Genomic DNA, 20,997 nt, shown 5'->3' on the forward strand with positions numbered 1-20,997 from the left:
AAATTAATATACATATATATTCATTTTTCAATTTTCATTTTCATTTTAGCAGCAACAATGCAATGCAAATTTAAAAATGCAATGAATGAATATTTAAATATTGCCAATATTAAAATGAAAGGGCAAATGTTAAAATGAAATTGAACATTTAGGTTTTCATTTTTCATAATTTAATTTAATTTTGCATAAACTACCTTTTAGTAACTGCTGGTCCATAAAGAGGGTTTGGATGTAACCGCCCTATAAATAGTAAAAAAAAAAAAAAAGCCATATAAGTTTTATTTGTTTGGTTTATTTACTTGTTTTAAAACCCAAACAGAAAACATTTAATATGACTGATCAAATTGCATTATGATCTGCATGTGTATTTACAATTTAAAACTTGTTTTTTTTTGCACATCCATAATCTATTGTCTTTCTTCTGTTTTTCTTGTGCTGGTATCTTATCAGAACCCAGAGCAGATTCCAGAGACTCGTATAAAGAGAAGCAAAATATGCCCTTATTGTGAGATCTTCCTCCAGCTTAGTTCTTATCTCACCGACAGAAGGTTCAAGAAACACCGCAGTCCTTTATGCTTTATGATTTCAGAATAAATGCCAAAGGAAACCAAAACATTCAATACAACAGGAAGTTTTCAACTCCTTTAATGGTTCAGTTGGTATAGATTTTGGACGCATTGATTCAAGGGATGAGGTCGATGGCCATACGGCATAAAACAACCATTCAATTGAATTTTTAAACAATAAAAAAAGAAATTCACATTAAATAGTTAACCAGCTCAAGCAATGTGTACAAACGACATGCAGTGTAGTCAATGAATTAAACAAGAATCTAGAGTGACATTCAATGGATGCAAAGCTCAAAGGCCAGAAAAACCCAACCTGAAATGAGTGCATGTAAGACACGATTGTATGCTTCTGATGTTAAAAAAAAACAAAAAAACAATGCATAGACAAAATAAAGATTTACAGTTAAAAAGAAATCAGATGCATGTTCCTGTCAAAATGCAGCTGTCACATGGACAAGTAATCTTGATGACTGAAGACATTCAATCAAATACTACTTATTGCTGATATTAGCGAGAACTATAAAAGCCATTTTCAAAGGACTTACATCCACAGATTAAAAAGAGGTGTACATTGATGTTTAATGCAGCAAGGCTCTTGTGACCATTAGAGAGCTACTTGAACATACACCACAGACCACAATGCAAGCATGCGTCATTTCAAAACACTAAGATATGATAATTATGTTAAGCAAGTTAACAAAACATGAATACACATTAAATACTGAACATGAAATAAATGTTACCAAAAAGGTCAGAGGCCAAAACACAAAACTGATTTAATTGAACTCCTAATAGAAAAAAGGTTTGGTTTTCATTAAGTTGTCGCAGGACGTTTAGCGTCCTCTGAATTCACACAAGTTTATATTCATCTTCGACTTTAATTAGAATAACTCAAAACGTGTGATTCACTAGCACCACTGAATCAGATGGTCAAATATATGCTGAAACATACCCACGTCCGAGTATGGCACGTTCTGTTACAACGCTTAAGGCTGAGGCTTTCCATTTGATGTGTAAATCTGTCGTTATTTCGGTTCTTAAAATCATTCGTATTAAAACGTGGTTACAAATCAGAATTTCAGTTTAAAAGGGGTCTGTGTTTGTCTACATTTTAAGACAATGAAAAAATAAATAAGGACCTATGACATTCATTAGATACCTTTAGAATTATTTTACATAAAAACACAGTTGGCACAACTCGTTCACTTTTCTACTTTTTTCTCACGTTCTGTACAAAAAAAAAAAGGCTATGAAATTTCACATTAATCCAAACATCATGAAACATCAGCTCATTTGTGTACATCGTTCTGCGAGTGTGTGCTTGTGTACGGGCCTCGTCCGTTTTGACAATTCGGAATCCTCCACAACAACATTAATGTAATTTTGCTGAAATTACGACGCGAACGACTACTAAACAATCAAAACCCCTGAAAATAATAAAGTAAACAAACAAAAAAAAAAAGTCTACCTGCAGGATCCCTATGGACAATTAAAACAAGAAACTACATACACAGAAAAAGAAAATCGTCTGTAATAACACAACCCATAAGGCGATTTATATTCTTTCGTAGTTTGACCAGACAAATGAAGCTCTTGGTCCATTAAGTCTCTCATAGGAACAAATATAAAACGCCATTTACGGAAGGATGATGGAAAAACGAAATTTAAAAACCCAAATCGAATTTTTACCCGCCAGGACTCCTTCAGACTGGTTTGCTTTAATCATCAGGTAGTGCGGCCGCAGGGCACGATAGTGTAACAGTTAGTGTGAGGAAGAAGAGGGGAATGGGGAAGAGAAGGGAAGTGGGGCAACTGGCATGCAGCAGAGCCCCGCCCCTCTCTCGTCTCAGGCTCCGCCCTCTCCATCAGTCAGCTATGCTGTGTCATGTTCAGCTGTAGTGACTCGACATGGTGAGAGGTCACTGTCTCCTGTCCTCGGTCTCTGATCTCGAAAAGGCCATCACCACATCCTCAGCTCCTGGGAAAAGCACAAAACAATATTTTAGATTGGCATCGGATATATTCACAAATACTGTAAAGTTGATGATTATTATTTTACACTTTTTTACAATTATATACAGAATTTTACAGATAATTAACATTTTATTACGCATTTTTAAGTAACTGTATAAAGATATTTTCAGTATGAAATAATGGAAATTATAAATAAATGAAATAATTCATGCTCTGCAAAGACTACTTATTTCAAGACTGCACAAAATACTGCATGTAAGAAGATAAATGCAGCCACTCTCCAAGCTATTATCCTTAACAGCTTTATTAGGTCAGGAAAATCTAATCTTCACAACAGAGCAAATTACGTGAGCTCGTTCAGTGGCACCGAACGTTATTATAATGGCTGAAGAGCAAACAGGCTGTGTGGTGTGTAATTAAACTCAGACAATGCCTTACAAGTGTCTGCCTTACAAACACTCCAGATAGAAAAATTACAGTAACACTGGGGTAAATAAAAAAATAATCATCATCTAGGCCTATGTTCTGAATGGAGGTATAATGCATACTGTGCAGTATACACTGAAAACTTCATATTATCATTTTTTTTTATAGTATGCAAAACATTCACACAATATACAATGGTAAACATTTAGAACAGTCATATGTAGTACATCTGCTGTTCACTTGATTCTAAAATTTCTGCATATGTTTTATTTTGTATTTTTTCTCATAGTAAAAATGTCTTAATTACTGAGATTCTGATGAAATAATGAGAAAGCGCATTAAAGCATTTCACAAGCAACCCCAAACTCATGGGTTCAAGTCTTACTGAATGCATGAACAGCTGAAATGCATCAATTAAAACGTATGTAAAAGTACTATGAAAATTGTTGCTCAATGCAGTAGGTCATCTGGGTATTCAGAACATAGAGTAAGTTAGCAGTATGTTACTTTGAACATTGCCAAGGTATCTAAAGTCTGTTGTAAAGATGAGCCTTCTTTAAATATCTCTGACCCTGCTGACTCCTCGAATCAACATTTCACACATTCATACTCCTGCTGCCCTGATCTCTGACCTGGAGAACTGGATGTTCATTAGTCCATTCATTAGAGTCAAACTAGACCATATTAATAATGAACACAGAGCAGGTACCTATAGCCCTCAGTTTGTTCACATACACAGCTTAACGTCAGGGTCAAATCAGCTTCTGCTTTTGTAGCATGCGGCATGAGACACAACACCCGCAGTAACAAGCACTGTTTGGGGTTTTCTGTGCCACACTGATAAGAAATGCATCTAAAAGCCTCTATAAACCAAGTCTACTAGTGTCCATATCTGAAATACGGCCTCTGGGAAAACAGACACTGCGAGAGATGTCCTCTAAAGACATGAAAATGTCACCGGTGGATTGCGGGAAGTCTGCGGGTGTTTGTGATTTCAGTCAGGTTTGAGGCAGATTCTAAGCAAGGGAAGGCACTAATCAATTCCAATCCTGAATTAACGATCCCGCCAGGGGAAGGAAAACAAGGTAAACAGGATTTGTAGGTCCAGCTGTCCAAAGTTGAACACGGATTAATAACAATACCACAAATGTGTAAACACAACAGAAACACCTTGAGCACTGGCTGGATTATTCTGAAGGTCATAGAGGAATTGCTGCACAGGAAGTGCTGATGTTTCTTGGTGATGTAGCCGAATATCTTATACTATGTTCGGCAATCCAGTGTTTTAGCTATGGAGCTAATTTTATTCTGAACAGGTTTGAAGGAAAGTAGTGTTTTGACTGTCATAATCAAAGCTTAATAAGCAGAAAAGCAGAATGTCGGCATTTTAATTTCCTCTGCCTTTCATGTACCCCAGCTATACCACTTCCTCTACATAAAATGACCAGCTTAATTCTCCAGTAGTTTAAGATACTCTGTCTAACTATCAAAATGTAAAAGACAAGCACTGAACATCAAAGGTGTCCTTTGTACTTCACTGAAGGGTAGTGTATGTTGATGATGCTCTTTTCTTTCCTGTTTTGCTATATTAGGATATTTTATCCAAAACCTAACTTAATGAAAAGTGCTGCACTGAAAACCACAAACCACTCAAATTTTAAACAAATGCAGTACAGGTCAAGAAGAAGAAGAATCTTTTTATAATATTACTGCCCCTTAATCTACAAGTTTCCACCCACGGTGCCGACATTGTGTTTCCACAAGCGACAACGATGTACCAGTTCTAACACCATGGTGAAAGGATGCTAACTGTTCTGTCTTTGGCTGCATCGTCGAACACATTACACTGTTTATAGTCCCAGCCTCAGAGGAGACAAGAGAGCGGTGGATTTATTTATTTATTTACTGTATATTACGCTGCTGCCACACAGATCAAATATAAACATGAGATTTCTTTCCCAGCTGTTTATCTTCAGACATTATGGACTGTTTTTGTAACTCATGTTTTTTTTTTACAAACTTGAATTTGAAAGTTTAAGCGCAATAAGACACGAAAACCAAATCAAAACCAAACGGATGATTTTTAAACAAAATATCTGAGGTATTGGTTTTAGTGTGATGTATATATTCTGGAAAAGGGGGCAGGGAGCAGCAGCTCATTTGCATTTAAAGAGACATGAGCGAAAACAGCGTGTGTTGCTTTTTTTATGAAACCTACCTACATTCAAGTGTTGATAAAAAAAACAATGTTTGAAGCTAGAATAAAACAGAAAGGTTTTGTTTGAAAGGAGACGGTCTGATCTTTATTTTGATGTATTGCATGTTCAGATATTCATACAACAAAATATTCTGAGGGCCATGAAATTTTAGTGAAAATCAGCAAAAGTGCTAGTGGTGGTTGGCAACTTTTTTCAAAAACGCTGGTGGGGAAGAGGTAACTACGGAGGATAAGAACAGTGATTTTTCATCTTTCTATTAAAAACAAAACACAAGTTTTCATAGAGAGCTTTAGACGAGAGTGTTAGCACCTTACTGAAAACACTGAAGGTTCACACCCTGATTCTACTGAAAATCAATCTAATTTCAGTCTTTCTGATGCTTTATGTTATAACAAAATAAAATGTCTCTGCATATGCTGAAATAGGAATAAAAAATACAGCCAATTTACACGTTAAAAGAGGAAAGACTACTGTATAGACAATAAACATGACGCAAACCCAAAGAAAACCAAACTGTCATGTTGAAAATGAGACTGCGGCTACTAAACCATTAACAGCATGTCTTTGATCCTGTATCATCTTTTAAGGTTGCATAATGCTTGCGTAACAGCCTGATCATGGTAAGGAGGGGTCAAAGACAAAGACAAGGCTTTAGAACCACTGACAGGCTGCTCTCAAAATCCTCACAGTTAAACTGAATGTGCGTTTAAGCAGAAGGGAGGACGGAGAGACCGTGTGCTCTCCATCTTCCGGCTGCCGTCGTTCTGGTGGAGCCGCTCCCTGAGACGCACGCTGTGTCACAGGAGCACAAGCCAACGTGCCGCAGACGTCAGAGCCCCCATGAGCGGTCGCCTAGCAACAGCTCAGAATCAGTTTGCATCACAATCCGGCAGGCAACAAACATCTATGAACAAACAGCAGCTGTCTGCATCTCCAATACTGCCCTATTCAACCTCTAACAACAACACACTCATCGCAATCCATGATCATATGACAAAACACCTGTGCTTTACGATACTGAAGTGACAGCAGTTTTAATCATGAAGGTGTAAATCTCTGATACTTACTTTATTACACTATATATAAGGCAGTGGCTATTTCAGCGCAAATAGCTATAGATGCTATTTACACTGTGAAAATAGCAATGGTTTTTTATTAGTTATTACATGAAGTAAAAATATTTTTACTCTAAGTGCAAAAAGCAGATTGTATTTACACTGTTAAATAGAAGAATTTTTTCTATATGCTACTTATTGCAAATAGTGGCAATTATCTGCACCTCAGTATTGTAGTATATTATAAAACAGTATGCAATAATAATGTATTGAGTGTACATTATAATTTTAATTAAAATTATTAAAAGCATGCAACCCTATTGGGACAATATAAGCCTTCCTCACAACTACCCTAACCCTATCCGATACTTTATTTTTAAACTTTTCATTTATTTCCTTTATTTTTATTGAAAATAAATGCCTTTCTAGTGCGATATGAGATTTGAAAAGGGAGAAAAACAAATAAGAAAACTGAAAAGACAAAATAAAACAGAAAAAAATATATAATATATAAATTTTTTTTCTACAGTGGCATTAAAAAAAAAAGTCATGTTTAACAGCTGTAGTAAAACAGACGGTTTAACCCACACGTATGAATCATCTGATAATAGCAATAAAATACTGTAATAATGAACCAGAAGGGACACACTTCTAAGGGCACACTTAAAAAGATAATTGCAAGCAGATCACGGCTGAGGAGTTGAGATAGCAGATATGGTATTAGTGGGCCATTTCAGGAAGTGTGGTTTAAACATGGTCAGTAGTGTTGGATCATGAACAGTGAGTGTGTGGGATTGACACACAACCACACATACACCCCCACACCCTTCTGTGTGTATCACGCAAGACACTTTTACATCTACAAAGACTCCAACCAGCCAAAATATGACTCACAATCCCAGATATTTCTTTCATAATCATCTAAACATAAAATACAAGTTTAATAACTTCTATTTTAAAAATAAATAATAGATTATATCTAGCATTAGCAAGCATCAGACCCTCAGTGTTCTTTCCCCCTTCAACATGTCAGTGAAATTTCTTTAAAGCTGGCTCTGTGGCTCATTAATTTGCTTATCGGAGGAAATAGACTTTTAGACCATTACTACTGCAATTAGAAATGGGTCACAATCTGCTCCAGCAGAAGAGGATAACGATGAACAGCAGGACGCTGTTTAACAACATCTACTGCATTATTATACTGTGCCAGCGGACCACCTAAAAACAAACTGTTCACAGCTGGCAAACAAAACCATTGTAGTTACAATGAACACAAAAACTGGACATATTTGGGCTAGGCTTAAAATACCAGAGCCTGAGAGGAAATTAATAATGTAAACGGTTACATGGGTTTTTACGCTCTTTAATTTTTGCAATGTAGCAAAAGTAATTCATTCAAGCCAACATGAAGTCTGTTTATAGAAGTAAAAAAAATGGCTTGCAGTTATGAGAAATTAGTGTTTTTCGGTGTTTTGGGCAATGAGTCATTGGTTTAGTGATGAAGGGTCTTAAATGTGCTTTCTGTGTCGCATCGGTCCACTGATGGAGTGCAGTCTGGGATTATACCGTCTGAGGATTACACCAGCAGACACAAGACAAAAGACTGTTGACTCGGCCGCCACGTCAGTCTAAAAGATGGATAATGCACAACTAACTAATGCATAGCCTTAAACTCTTTAAAAGGGCAGGCACTTACACAACATAGACAATAAAAGCTTGTAAGAGGGATGTAAATGAGCAGCATCCTTTGAAACACTGTCACACAGACAGGACCAAATGAGCAAGTGTGATGTTCTCACACCATCCGTCTGCAATTAACAATCCAGTTTGACTGAAGGTTCTCTAATGAGGCCTGTTCCTCTCCTTCATTCACACACCACCACAAAGCCCTTGTCCATCCTGTTTGCCACCCATTCCATTGCCATGGAAACTGTCTACTGTACTTGCTCCGTTGTTCAGTCCCCAAGGCCTCCACAAAAGGGGCGGCAGGCTCATTGTCGGCTTTTAGCCAATGATGAGGATCAGAGTTCAGCCAGAGAACAGCCTGCAATTCACACTCCTTATGGATCCAAAAAAAGACTAATATTATTATTATTTTAATGTATACGTATTATGTTATGGTAGATATCCAGTGATTACGATCCTATAATTTTCTGTCAGATGCTTTAAAAAATAAACAGTGTTCACAATGAAGCTGCATTCAAGAATTTTATATGTGACCTAAATTATTTAACCTGAGTATAATATAAAATGTTTAAAAATATAATGCATTCTACAACATCTTTGCATGTTGAATATATCTGATATTATTTTTCTTATTATGTTTTAATAAATGTATAAATAAAAATGTATTTTATTATGCACTGGAATATATATTTTAAATATCATAATCATATATATATTATTTTTCTCATGATGATTTAATTTATGTATAATTATAATTTTTTTTTTTTATTATCACAGTATTTCAAACCAACATATCACCATTTCAAAAAAATTATTTATAAAGTAATGAATATAAATGCATACATTTCTGGAGAAAAGTAAAGATAATTATAATGTAATGCATATAAATGCATATATTTCTGGAGAAAATTTTTTTATTAATTGACTTAATTTTTTCCCAGAAACGTATTAACCTAATTACTGTTTAAATAAAAAGTCGCCCGATCATTTCATTTTCGCTGCAGCTATTTCTTCTGGCCTGTTAATGAGTTTGCTTGGCATGTTATGAAGCTTTGAGCTGCCTGAACTCTCAAAGTTCTCCTACGCCCACCGTCCTCCCCCAGACACCACCATCCAGATTCATCCTCTAAACTTCAAGGCCTTAGATTTGATTAAAATTGCATTACAAAACTTAGGATATGCGTCTATGCTAATTAGCCAATTAGATGGTCCCGAATGCAAATTTGTTTAATCCATAGACAAGTAAACAGGGAAAGTGGCAGGTTTGGCGCTTCAAAAGGAGTAAACATACCAGATTTGTACACTTATGAAGGAAAAAGTAGTGGTGGTTGCATGTGCAAAACTCACTGTTGCAATGCTTGGATGTTCTGAATAGTCAAAAGAGCCCATCGACCACCTTCAGTGTCAGAAATCAATCAAACCTGTCCAGCCTGGGAAAAATACTGAGATCAAAACTGACCACATTCACAAGTGCAAGATCATTCAAAAAAACAAAAAACTGTTAAACACAGAAGTCATTATTCACACGCGAGAACAATAGCCATTGAGAAAGAGAAATGGTCAGCCTCAATGGTCCGAGTCTATTTTACACACAAATGAGCTCTTTTCATCAGATAGTTCTTGTTAACTGTACAGACAGCAACCCTTTAATTTACCCCAGAAATCTGAAAGGCCTACAGATCATTCATACTTTTAAATATAAAGCCATATAGCATGTTTCTTTTTTGCAAGCATTACTGGAAACAAATATAGCCATGTCTGCAGATATACTAGTCACTCGGTGACTAATTTTGCAAGGTGTTGGATGCAAACACAGGCAGCCCTCTGAGACGGCTTGATACGTAAATAATTCATTCAACTGCGGTATAGTCCCCCGAGATGTGGCACTATTTTGCCTGATGTGAGAGAGAAAGCATTAGCATGTGCAGATCTGAAGTGCCATCCATTTGCTCCAATATTACATTAGTTAAATCCTCAGATAGCTGTGTCGTGATCCTACATTATCCATTTAATTTGAACTAAAATAAGCGACTACTACTAAACACATTCCAATTCACCTCAGCAGACCTCTAGCATTTTTAGCACAAGCTTTATTTAAGGGTTCACACAGATCGTACGCCATAGAATAAGATGTCACGGTTTCTCTGAACAGAAACGGACTAATCTTGATGATACTCTTCTAACGGCCCTCCTCGTCTGTGCTTTAAACAAAGGTTATTGTACTTCATTGTGTGTTGTTCATTAAGTGCGTTCTCACTTTCATCTCACCCTCATTATACTGCAGGAGACCACAAGCATCTACTCATCACTTTCATCTAAGAGCTGGCATTTACATTTCTTATTCTAGAAACATCACAATGTCTTAAAAATCTGAATGTTGGCTCATCGACGATGGAATATTTCCTAAAGTTGGAGCAAACACACACGAATCTTCACAAAAAAAGCTAGAGCTAGAAAAATCCCAGAAGCACAACACATATTGACATCTACATCCATCTTTCTTCTGCTACTGCATTATTTATGAAGATCCTTCCAAAAAGAGCACAGCATTGGGATCCTTGCCTAACAACCAAGCTCATATGCATATTTAATGAAAACAAAATGTGTGCTCCATTCTTCAATAACCTAGAGTTATTCACAGCGTTAAGACTTGTTTTTTCCCCTGTCGGAAAAAAAAATAATCACATTTAAGAGCATGCAATATCTATGACAGTTAATGCATCTTAGTAAGACAGAGCATTATAGTTTCATTATTACTATGGCATATAAAGCAACTAAGTGAAGTTCTTTCACATTAAACCTATAGATTAGCTGATCATCTCAGTTAAAAACAGAGGAAATTTCCCTACTATATATAGCATTTAAACTGCCCACCTGAAACATTTATGTTGTGCTAGCGCCCCCTTGTGGAACGAGCTACAGCACAATGTCCAAAATATACAAAAATACTGTTTTTTTTCCAATGCACACACACACATTTTTTTTCCAATGCACACACACACACACACACACATATTTTCTCTCTTTCTCTACAAATATAATTAAAATGTTTTATATAAAATATTTTATTTTGTTTATATACACATTTTTACATAGTTTTAATGTGTTATTAATTTTATAAAAAGTTGGTAGTTTTTTTTACAAAATCCCTATTTCACCTTTGTTCAAATCCAATTTATACATGATCTAGAGTCAGCATACTCCATCATGCATGACATTTTAATGACACCATTTCCAAACATAATCTAAACAATCAAGAAAGACAATAATCCTTATAATATTCCAATGTCCAGTGTGATAAGAACTACAGTACCTCAGTGAATAAGAGTGTTCGTGGTAAAGGGTGGAGGTTTGGCCTGCGGTGTTCAGGCTGTAAATGTTGACTTACCCTGGTCAATAGGGTGCTGTGGCAACTGACTCATCTGGCTGTGCACCACGCCTGCATAATTCCGCAGAAACGCTTCCTCGTTTGGTGTCAGCTGTAAGGGTGGGGACAAAAAATAACTTTACATTTGGCACTGAAAATCCATGCCAGTGTCCAGTTACAAATTGCCACTAAACTGTCAAATGCTAGATCAGTTGCAAAGAACTATGAAACGGTCACCAAATTCAAGACAATGACTGATTTCTAAATTTTAGAGAAAATGAAAAATGTGTTTATAGTAAATCTTTCAGTAAAATGGAAACAAGGTTGTGCAGCTGGGGGGAAATATTATTAGCCAATCACATCTAATTTAATCCTGACAGAAAAATTCACGTCCTCCTCACATTATTTCTAACAAAATACTCAAGAATGTGTCACATTAGTTATGTTAAAAGTGAAGCCATTTCATGTCGTCTTTAAAGCACATCAGAAGATGTCTTATTCTCACTGGTCTGACACTTACATTTGATCCCATTTTCTTGAGCATGAGCAGCACCCGCACCTTCTGCTGGATGTACATCTCCTCAGGAGACTTGCCAGGGGCTTCCTCTCGGTTCATCCCCCCTGCTCCTGACGCACTGCTGAGCAACCGCACACAGAGCAAGAGAGTATTCAATTATTCATATCCCAAATTTTATTTTCAGAACTCGTGAGCTGAATACATTCCTGCTTGGGTCTCATACAAAAAATATGATGCATGAGGGCCTAGAAATGTGAATCAGACCAACATTTAACTGCAGTTAACATTTCCATTAGATTTATAGAATCTAAACAATATTATACTAAAGAAAAACCCTTATGAGCTAGCTGTTCACAATCAGGTAACGTATTAGCTTAAAAAAAAATCAAACCCATCGTAACCTTTGCCGAATGCAGAAAGCTTCTAATTAAGCAGAATGACAGTGTGTGAACACACTTCAGATCATGGAGCAGGTTGACAGCATCATAAATGGACCTCATGCATATTTAATGGAATATCTAACCGTGCTCCCAGCTTTCCCTCATCTTGCTCACTTCCTAATGACCTATTTTCAAACTTACACTCAGTATGAAACATTTAAGGACCTTGAGGAGCAAAAAAGAACATAATCACAGAAGTAAGCCACAAGACAGTGAATTTGCAAAACGATCTGATGCCTCAAATGTTATTTTCCAGAAACACAAAACACAAACTGAGACAGACTGCAGTTATACCATCTAATCCATAATCAATGCAATAATGCATCTCACACCAATGCCATGTAGAGAAAAAAAAACAAAGATTAGAGGAGGAAGTACATCAAATACAGTACGAAGGACTGACAATCGAGCAAAATGAATGGCATCAAATAGAGCCTATTCTGGGGGTTTTGTTAATGTGTCAGTGAATCCTTTGGCGACATCCAGCTTGTGATGTCTCACACCCTCTTCTCTGCACAAAGAGCCTCTAATACATGTTGACAGCTTGTTTGATGTGGGGTTAGCCTATAGTTAATTGAAAAGCTGGTTCAACCTTTCATTTCACAACGGATACGTTTGTCTGGCCTTGACTTTAAAAAAATGACAGTACCTCCCCATGGCCTATCCGGCGTGTTGACAGCTTAAATTTCTGAAGGCTACTTAATGTAAGCCGGGAAGGCATTTAAGACATAAAGCGGTATAAAAACGGGCGACTCTGGCAAAATAACTAACCCAGATTTCCTCTACAGTCACAGACTCATCAGTCACCAAAGGGCCGTGGCATCAAAAGGACTTCATATTCAATAAAGCATGCACTTTATTCTGCTGCATCTCGCTGGCAGCCGTGGGGGGATGAAGAGTGCTCGCAGATGAAAGACACAAGAGGGACCGGAGCGGCAGCTCGGCAGCTCTGTGACACCAGGCACACCTTCAGGGGGGAGACGGCTCGCTCCCCCTTTCTCGCTTTTGATCATGACTGTCCTTCCTGCTGGAGACGAGACAGGCCAGACAGCAGGCAGACTCACTGCAGCTCATCTCTGCCGCAAACACCCAAGAAAAGCCAGTGCATAACAACACACCTGCTTCATCCTTTTAAGACTGTGGGTATGAATCTCTGAAAAATGCCCCATAATCTTTCAGGGCTTTAGATGTGTAGCACACCGCAGCTCAGAAGCAGGTGTTTTGTTTGAGCAAGTCTGCATATTTCCTAAAATATGTGGATGATAGACTGTAAAAACAGAGCAAATCATTATTAAAATAATTTATTTTCATAGACTAAAGATGTGTCTATTATTAATGAAATGTTCACTATATAATGTAAAATAAAGTATAAAACCTTTGAGTTTAATCATAGAATGGCAATTCATATTGATGCCAATTTCTTTTTTTATTTATTGCAGCTGGAAAAGACAAGCCATGCCACAACACATGACAACTTCAAAATATACAATTTAACATGAAGGAAACCCAATTTGGAAAAGAATAGGATATGGATGCACAACACTAGAAATCTGTCTTTATTAATACCTACTTACAGACGTTAATTATCTTACAGCATAGCCAGTATTATGGACATATAATGTTCTGTCAGTTGTTTTCACAATTAAGATGCAATCTAAAATTGTACATGATTTAATGGGAGTTCCCAAATTATTTACCCAAAGTATAAAGCAAAATGTTAAAAAATACAATGCATTTTACAATATTTTGAAAATGTTTTCAATAAAACTTAAAATCTAAAAATAACCTAAACTCAATAAAGGTTTTATTAAGAATAAAAATATATATAAAATATATAATTATATAAAAACTACATATATAAAATAAATGTAAAAACTAATTAAATAAATAAAAACAATTATGTTTATTTCTGTCTTTTAGGTATACTATAGAATTTCCTATATATTTATATTTTATGCAACATTTTATCATATTATATATATATATATATATATATATATATTATATATATATATATATATATATATATATATATATATATATGTTTTTATGTATAGATTAATGCTTCCATATATGCTCTGATGGATAGATAGATAGATAGATAGATATAGATAAAAAAAATTCCAACAGACATTCTAAGGGAAAAAAAAAAACACTTATCTAATCAGTGCTACTGCCACCAGTTGTCATTTTAGACTTTTCCTGATTTCACGGTGGAAGATGTCAAATCATGTGGCAATGGGCTAAATATAGAACACCTATCCTCTGGTTCAGTCATGACCCAGCCTGCACTGAGGCTCAAGTTAGTGTCATTTGGTTTCCCAGAGTTTAATTGGAGCTTAATTCAGATCACAACATAGAGCTCCCGTTATAAAAGCAGATAAAGCCGAAGTGTTTTAGTGTTGGTTTGATGACTATGACTGGATGTTATTTCACTGCTGCAAGGTCATAACACTGAGCCAAAGCAACGATACTGCAAAAGATCAGTTTATCAGTGACTCCTGCCACTATCCATGTAGGGAAGGTGCAGAAGCTCTGGAAGGAGATCCACAATCCAGATAGCAGTTCTATTTATAGACTCATCAAGTCATTTGAATCCTCACAAACAGCTTGCTGAGAAAGATTCCTCAATTGTTTGAACAGGTGACAGAATACATGCGTCAGAAAGAATTTATCTTCAATTCAAGAAACATCTTTTGCATTAGTTCAACAAGAAACATCCGAATATGTGCACTTCGATTCTATTTAGTATGCTAAAGGCAGTATGGCAGACATCACTGATGCTTGTTTTGGAATGGGAGCAAATCCCTGCAGCCATGTTCCAACATCTAGTGAAAAGCCTTCCGAGAAGAGTGGAAGAAACTCCTTTAGAAATGCACACGGTTTAGAAATTAAGATGTGTTATTTGGGTATTTTTTTTAAGCAATGTAATGTATGCAAAGCAATCAAAATCTCTCTGTTGACCAGAACTAATTCAGCTCGTCAAAAAAGATGCCCTCAAAAGACAAATAATTCAACTCAAGACTTGCTTCAATTTAAGAATAGACAAACAACCAACTGTATTTGCAGCCAGAATGTTAACCAATCACCATCTAAAACATAATTGGCACAAATGGTTTTCCATGGTATAACAAATTCCCAAGACACAGTGGATTTTCTTTGGATCATAGGATGTTACACAACATTTGCCTGTCAGTGGAAACAGATTATGCTGACTTGAAGAATTATTGGATAAGACTAACCACCAAACCCCAAAACTAACTGTACGGCCAAAGTAATTCTGTCAGCAGAACAACATCATGTCCCCTCCATGAGCAGCTGGACTGAATGAGTATTAAATAAACTAATACTAAAGTGGATGAAAGGAGTTTTTTTCCATTTTACCTGAGGGAATGGTGATTCAGCAGAGAGCACTGTTTTACATCTCAACCGCCAACCCTTCACCAAACTGAAATCCGTTTACATGATCAAAAACTAACTGGACCAGTCGACATTCAGTGGGTTATAATCAGATTATAATTACAACCAGAAACCACCTACAACAAACAACAAACTGGGTTGACTGTCCTTGCCTTTTTTCATTCTCTCTGCCTCCACATTCCTGTCTACTTTGAACCAAACAATAAAATGAAATATGGTTTAATTGCGATGTTTAGCCACTATAAAGTCCAAGTATGGATATGACTGAATCACTTGCCAGCAGATTTTATGGTAAACTAGCCATTTACAGTGTGGAAACAATAGTTAGTGTATTTGACAACAATAGAGATGAGGCAGCCAGAGCCGGTATGACTGATAACTAGGTCATGACTCGTTAGCAATGCATGAAGCATGACCCAGCAATGCAATCCCTGTAAATTCAAAAACAGTTAATATAAAAATAAGTTGATTTTAATGAACTATAAAAAAAAGTCTACATAGTTGAAAAGCAGATGGGGAATTATATACTTGGAATTTCAGCTTAGTACACATTCAGTTTAAATTAAAGAAATTCATTTCACCATAAGTTTAATCGCAACAAACTTTATGACAGGGTGTAAAGGGGTTCAAATATTACTGAAGTTTTTTAAGGCTTATTTTGTCAATGCATCGCCTCGGTATTTAAATCCATCTAGTATAAGCGTTTCACAAGATGGTTGTCATGCACCAGAGCCCTCATCATGAATCACAATATAAAACCCACTGCAGTGGGAAGCTCCTTTGGGATCACTGCTGCACCGGCTGTCAGAGATATACAGCTTTATGAAACTATGACAAGACAATTCTCTCCATAATACGATTTAAGAAAACTTCAAATAAATAGGCTTAAACACTATATCTCAAGGCAGGAAGTCAGGCCTTTCCTCATAAGGTGTGGCTATCACGTACCTGCAGCATTTCTGTGAACAGAGAAAATGGAATAAAACTAACGCGCTCCGAAGTCCACCGAAAGGAAAGACGTTTTCTTTATTTTACAAAAGCTTTACAGATTTGAATCATGTCAGCATCCCACATGCACATACAACATATTTTTGCTAACTTGACATCGCAGCCTGTTCATTATCAAAAAAATAAATAAAAAACAGTTAAAAATACATAAAGTTCCACTGCTCAATTTAAATTGTGCCGCTCAGCGTAACCACCGCCTCACTGTGCTGTTATAGCCTATGTAAAGGATTATGTTTTATGTCGAAAATGCGAGTGAAGAACAAAGCCTATAGTTTGCATAATAAATAATATTTTAGCATCTAGATACGTCGTGAATATGGAAACATTTGGATTTGTGCAGAATGAGAGAGGTAGGCTTCAGTTTCGCTTTTAAATTAATTTGTTTTGGCTTACAACTTTAGAGGATTTGTTGTGGAGAGAAGGGAACTAAAATAGCCTAACTGTGTTTGTAAAGTTAGTAAATATTTTGCTTTATTTACCGGTGTTTTAGTCTACACTATATTTCTGAATGATAATAATAAAATAATAATAATATTTTAACAATAAAATGCGACATACAGCCTACTAATTTAGGCTGTTTTTTCCCTCTTAAAAGGTTTATAGGAATAGAATTTTTTTTATGCAGGCTGCAAACATTTTTAAATATCTTGAAAAAATAGGTTTACTTTGATTTAAAGCGTTGACAGTTTTTTTTTTTTTTTTTTTAATACATTTAGTCAAAATCTAGAAAAGATTATGCTGTATTGGCTATGACTATGGCAAGATAGGCTACCAGATCAAGACCCACGTGTTTTTTTTCTTCTTTTTGAGTGAAGAAAATGCTGTACTTTATTATTATTATTATTATTATTATTATTATATGCAAATAATTTTTTTTAAAATAACGTTATTAACCAGTATTTTTTCTACTCAAACCGGTATTAATAGAGTAACGCAGGAACAGAAACGTTCAAATACCAATTCTGCTCAGAGTGAACCGAACGATTTATTTATTTTATTTTATTTTATTTTTCGTTTTTAACCCCTGCTTTATACAATTGACCAATATTGGTATCAGAATCGGACAATAGGACTATATAAAATAAATTATATAAATATAAATATATACATGTAAATATTTTCAAAATATATACTGTATATGTGTGTATTTATATATACATAATAAATACACACATATATTATGTAAACAAAAACTTTTATTTCTGATGCGATTTATCGTGATTAATCATTTGACAGCACTAACATACATATATATATATATATATATATATAATAAGTTATATATATTTGTATATGTATATGTGTATGTATGTTATTTTCATTTACTGTTCTTGCTGGTTTGTGATGTGTAATATAAGTTTATATATATTTATTTTTATATTATGTATTTATATATATATATATAATATATATATATATATATATAAGAAATATAAGTTATATATATACAAGAAAAGGATTGAGATCATTAATAGTGTGCAAGCAAATTTCTTCAAAGTCAAAGGAAGCCGACCACTGAAAATTTAAGCAAGCCAAAGAGGATTTCGCTAATTGCCACAGAAAGAAGCCACATTTGCAGCCAGCGAGGCTGATTTAAGCCTGGATCCCAGCCTTGATCATGTAGGAGCAGGCCTTAAAGGCATAAACCCGGCCTGTGTTGTGTCTGATGGATAGAAAAAAAGAGTGGCTGGGGGCTGGGCTGCCCACAACAACAACAACAAAAAATGTGATGAAGCTTGGCTTGGCAGGAGGTCTGAGTCCATGCCTAAGCTTGTAGCTCAAAGGCAGCTGATGATCTCCCTTCGGGACGCAGAGGTTGAGCAGTCCATGAGCCGCACCTGCCCCCCTGCTATAAAGGAGGAGAACCGTTTTCCTCGGATTCAAAGAGTCAGAATCCCTCAGGAGAATGCGAAGACTGAAGAAAATACAGTTTGACTTCCAAGTTCACAAGTAGCTGGCCCTGCCCTGTCCAGTCAGCTCTAGAAGCCCAGCGCGGTTCAAGTGCCCACTACAGGCAGACTGCCAGTTTCATAGCCGAATGTGAGCCAGACAGATGTATTCTGTATTCACAATGAGTTTAGGGTGTGGAGAGACTAAAAATAGCCCATCATTGCCACTGAGACATGATAATGTGGCACAAGTGTCAGAGATTCTTTCTGAACTCAGTCTAGGATTAACAAATAAACCTATAAATGTTAAATTGATGCAAGCAAAAACAAAAACTCATCATTAAGGTGCTGCATTTATAGAATCAGGTGGAGAAAATAGTTTAATTAAAAGCATTGATCCAACCACAACGAGCATTTAAACACATCTGTACATTCACAGCAGCAGATTCATGTGCTGAAAGAGAGCTAAAAGCAATGGAGAGAAACAGTACAACTTGTATAGCTCATAAACGACGTCATTAATATGCAAATGAGATTATAATTAAATTTTAAGCGTACAAGGTATCTGTCTAATACTGAACTAGTACAGCAGTCAGTTAGCGGACTGCATTGACTCCAGTCTTCTTCTCTCTTTCTGTGGCAAAACGCGCGCATATATCTCTTATTTATCTTTAAAATGAAGACTGTCAGTAAAACAAACTGTCTTTTATCTACGACTATAGTGTTTAAAGGAGAAAAGTTGGTGTGCGTAAGATACATGGTGTGTTTTAACAGACAAACCGGATAGTGGGGCTGTAACAAAGCCCTGAATGAAGTTCCCACAATTCCCATTCACATACACACACACATTAGCTCGCTAGCAACAGAAAAACAGCCAAACCGCTTCAATTCGCGCCTGGTTTTGGGGCGTAATTTTCATATGCTGCCTCAAACAACTCCGCTTTGACGTCTTACCTCTCCTGGTCCAGGATTCTTTCGTTTTTGTTGTATTTGAGAGCTGTGTTGTGTATGAGGAGGCGTCCTGTTCCGGGGTCACATCCCGACAGTCGGCAGCGCTGGAGTGACTCGAGAGCGTAAACGCGCCGCTGCTGAATCAGTTCCTGCCGCTGCGACGCGCAACCGTCGCCATCAGAGGGCGCTGTGACGCTGCCGGACACTGCGCGTTTGTTGCCAATATCTTACTAGTGATCGGTGAGCACGCAAAGAGATGGGTTTGATATATATTTATTATAGATATGAGTATAACAAGAGGAATGAAAAGTCATAACACTCTGAAAATAAATGTAAAAAAAACACTGATCTAATACTTATCTGATCTTTCTTTTAAAATAAAATAAAATGTTTAATAATTAATCATTATATTATGAAATATTTGTAATATATTATTTTATAGGAATGAAAAGTCTACATAACAGTCTAAAAAGTACCTAAGCAATAAATGTAAAAAAATAAATAAAATAAAAAGGTTTTCGGAGCACTGAATATACACTGGCTGTACCACTTTTTTTTTCATATACACCACATTGTTTTAATTAGTCATGATATTTTCTGTGGTACTATTCATAAATAGGTCAATGTAATAGGTCATACTATTTTTCAGTTTCGGTAGGCTATCTAAAAAGCACTTTTGTGGCCATCGCATGTACTCTGAAGTACTTTTGATTGCATTCTCCAGCTATTTTTTGACATAATATTATTAATCAATCTTTTTCTCTCTATAAATACTGTAGCAAAGAGACATTTAATGGGTTTTTACAGTTTCATCATATATTCCTATGATTGACATAAACCTTACACAACCTTACTTATCACCTGCTTGATGGTTTAACAAGCTATTCAATAATTTGTAGTTTGCAGTTGTTTAGACAGTGTGATCATGACAGGTATTATGAACCCATTTCAATTCCAGAGAATATAGAAACTGTATTAAAGAGCTTTGTTAAAATATAATAAGCTTTTACAATAAGCCATTAAGGTGCACGAGTGGGATTCCTGTTTCTCAGGATTAAATACTGATTGTCATATTACAGAAAATCCTTCAACTGAACTAAAATGGAATTCATTGTTCTTACTGTTATCACAGTGCCCTAGTCTCAGAGCATATATTACTGAGAGTTTCCCAGCAGTCTCATTTACTGTACTGGGAAAGCCTCCTTTATCATTTATTACACAATAAATATTCAAGTCCCATGCAGCTTCCACTTCCCCTTTTATCTCCGTCTTATTTTCACTGTGTATATTTCTCCAACACACACAATAATAACATTCAAATGCGTATTTATCTTCCTGTCCCAGACTAGTCCGAATTCTGGAAATGAAGTAGGGTCAGTTTGGGTAAATCATCCAGATTGTGACAGCCACCTTAAAGGAACGGTTCATCCAAAAATGAAAATTTGCTAAAAAATGTACCCAACCTCAGGCCATCCG

At 36.0% G+C, this 20,997-nt stretch overlaps 1 protein-coding gene across 2 annotated transcripts; it reads right to left on the bottom strand.

Moving 5' to 3' along the window:
* Positions 1 to 629: 629 nt before the first annotated feature.
* Positions 630 to 19,729, bottom strand: ctnnbip1 (catenin, beta interacting protein 1). 2 transcript variants are annotated; one of them, XM_042750361.1, is made up of 4 exons: positions 19,525 to 19,729; positions 11,817 to 11,931; positions 11,318 to 11,408; positions 630 to 2,547 (listed from the first exon to the last, which is right to left on the bottom strand). In XM_042750361.1, the coding sequence occupies exons 2-4, from the start codon at positions 11,910 to 11,912 to the stop codon at positions 2,489 to 2,491; spliced, it is 246 nt and encodes an 81-aa protein (XP_042606295.1). In that variant the 5' UTR covers positions 11,913 to 11,931; positions 19,525 to 19,729; the 3' UTR covers positions 630 to 2,488. The 2 variants fall into 2 exon arrangements, with proteins under 2 accessions (XP_042606295.1, XP_042606293.1); XM_042750359.1 differs by having other exon boundaries at positions 11,817 to 11,934; positions 19,525 to 19,721.
* Between the last annotated feature and the right edge of the window lie 1,268 nt (positions 19,730 to 20,997).

The sequence above is a fragment of the Cyprinus carpio genome, chromosome B23 (genome assembly GCF_018340385.1).
Source record: "Cyprinus carpio isolate SPL01 chromosome B23, ASM1834038v1, whole genome shotgun sequence".
Lineage (NCBI taxonomy): Eukaryota > Metazoa > Chordata > Actinopteri > Cypriniformes > Cyprinidae > Cyprinus > Cyprinus carpio.

Excerpts from the sequence above, each read along its gene's own strand:
- ctnnbip1 (XM_042750361.1), bottom strand. The coding sequence starts at position 11,912 with ATGAACCGAGAGGAAGCCCCTGGCAAGTCTCCTGAGGAGATGTACATC. Across the intron at positions 11,409-11,816 it reads TCAAGAAAATGGGATCAAAT|CTGACACCAAACGAGGAAGC; the intron begins GTAAGTGTCAGA and ends CCACCCTTACAG. Across the intron at positions 2,548-11,317 it reads ACAGCACCCTATTGACCAGG|GAGCTGAGGATGTGGTGATG; the intron begins GTAAGTCAACAT and ends TGCTTTTCCCAG.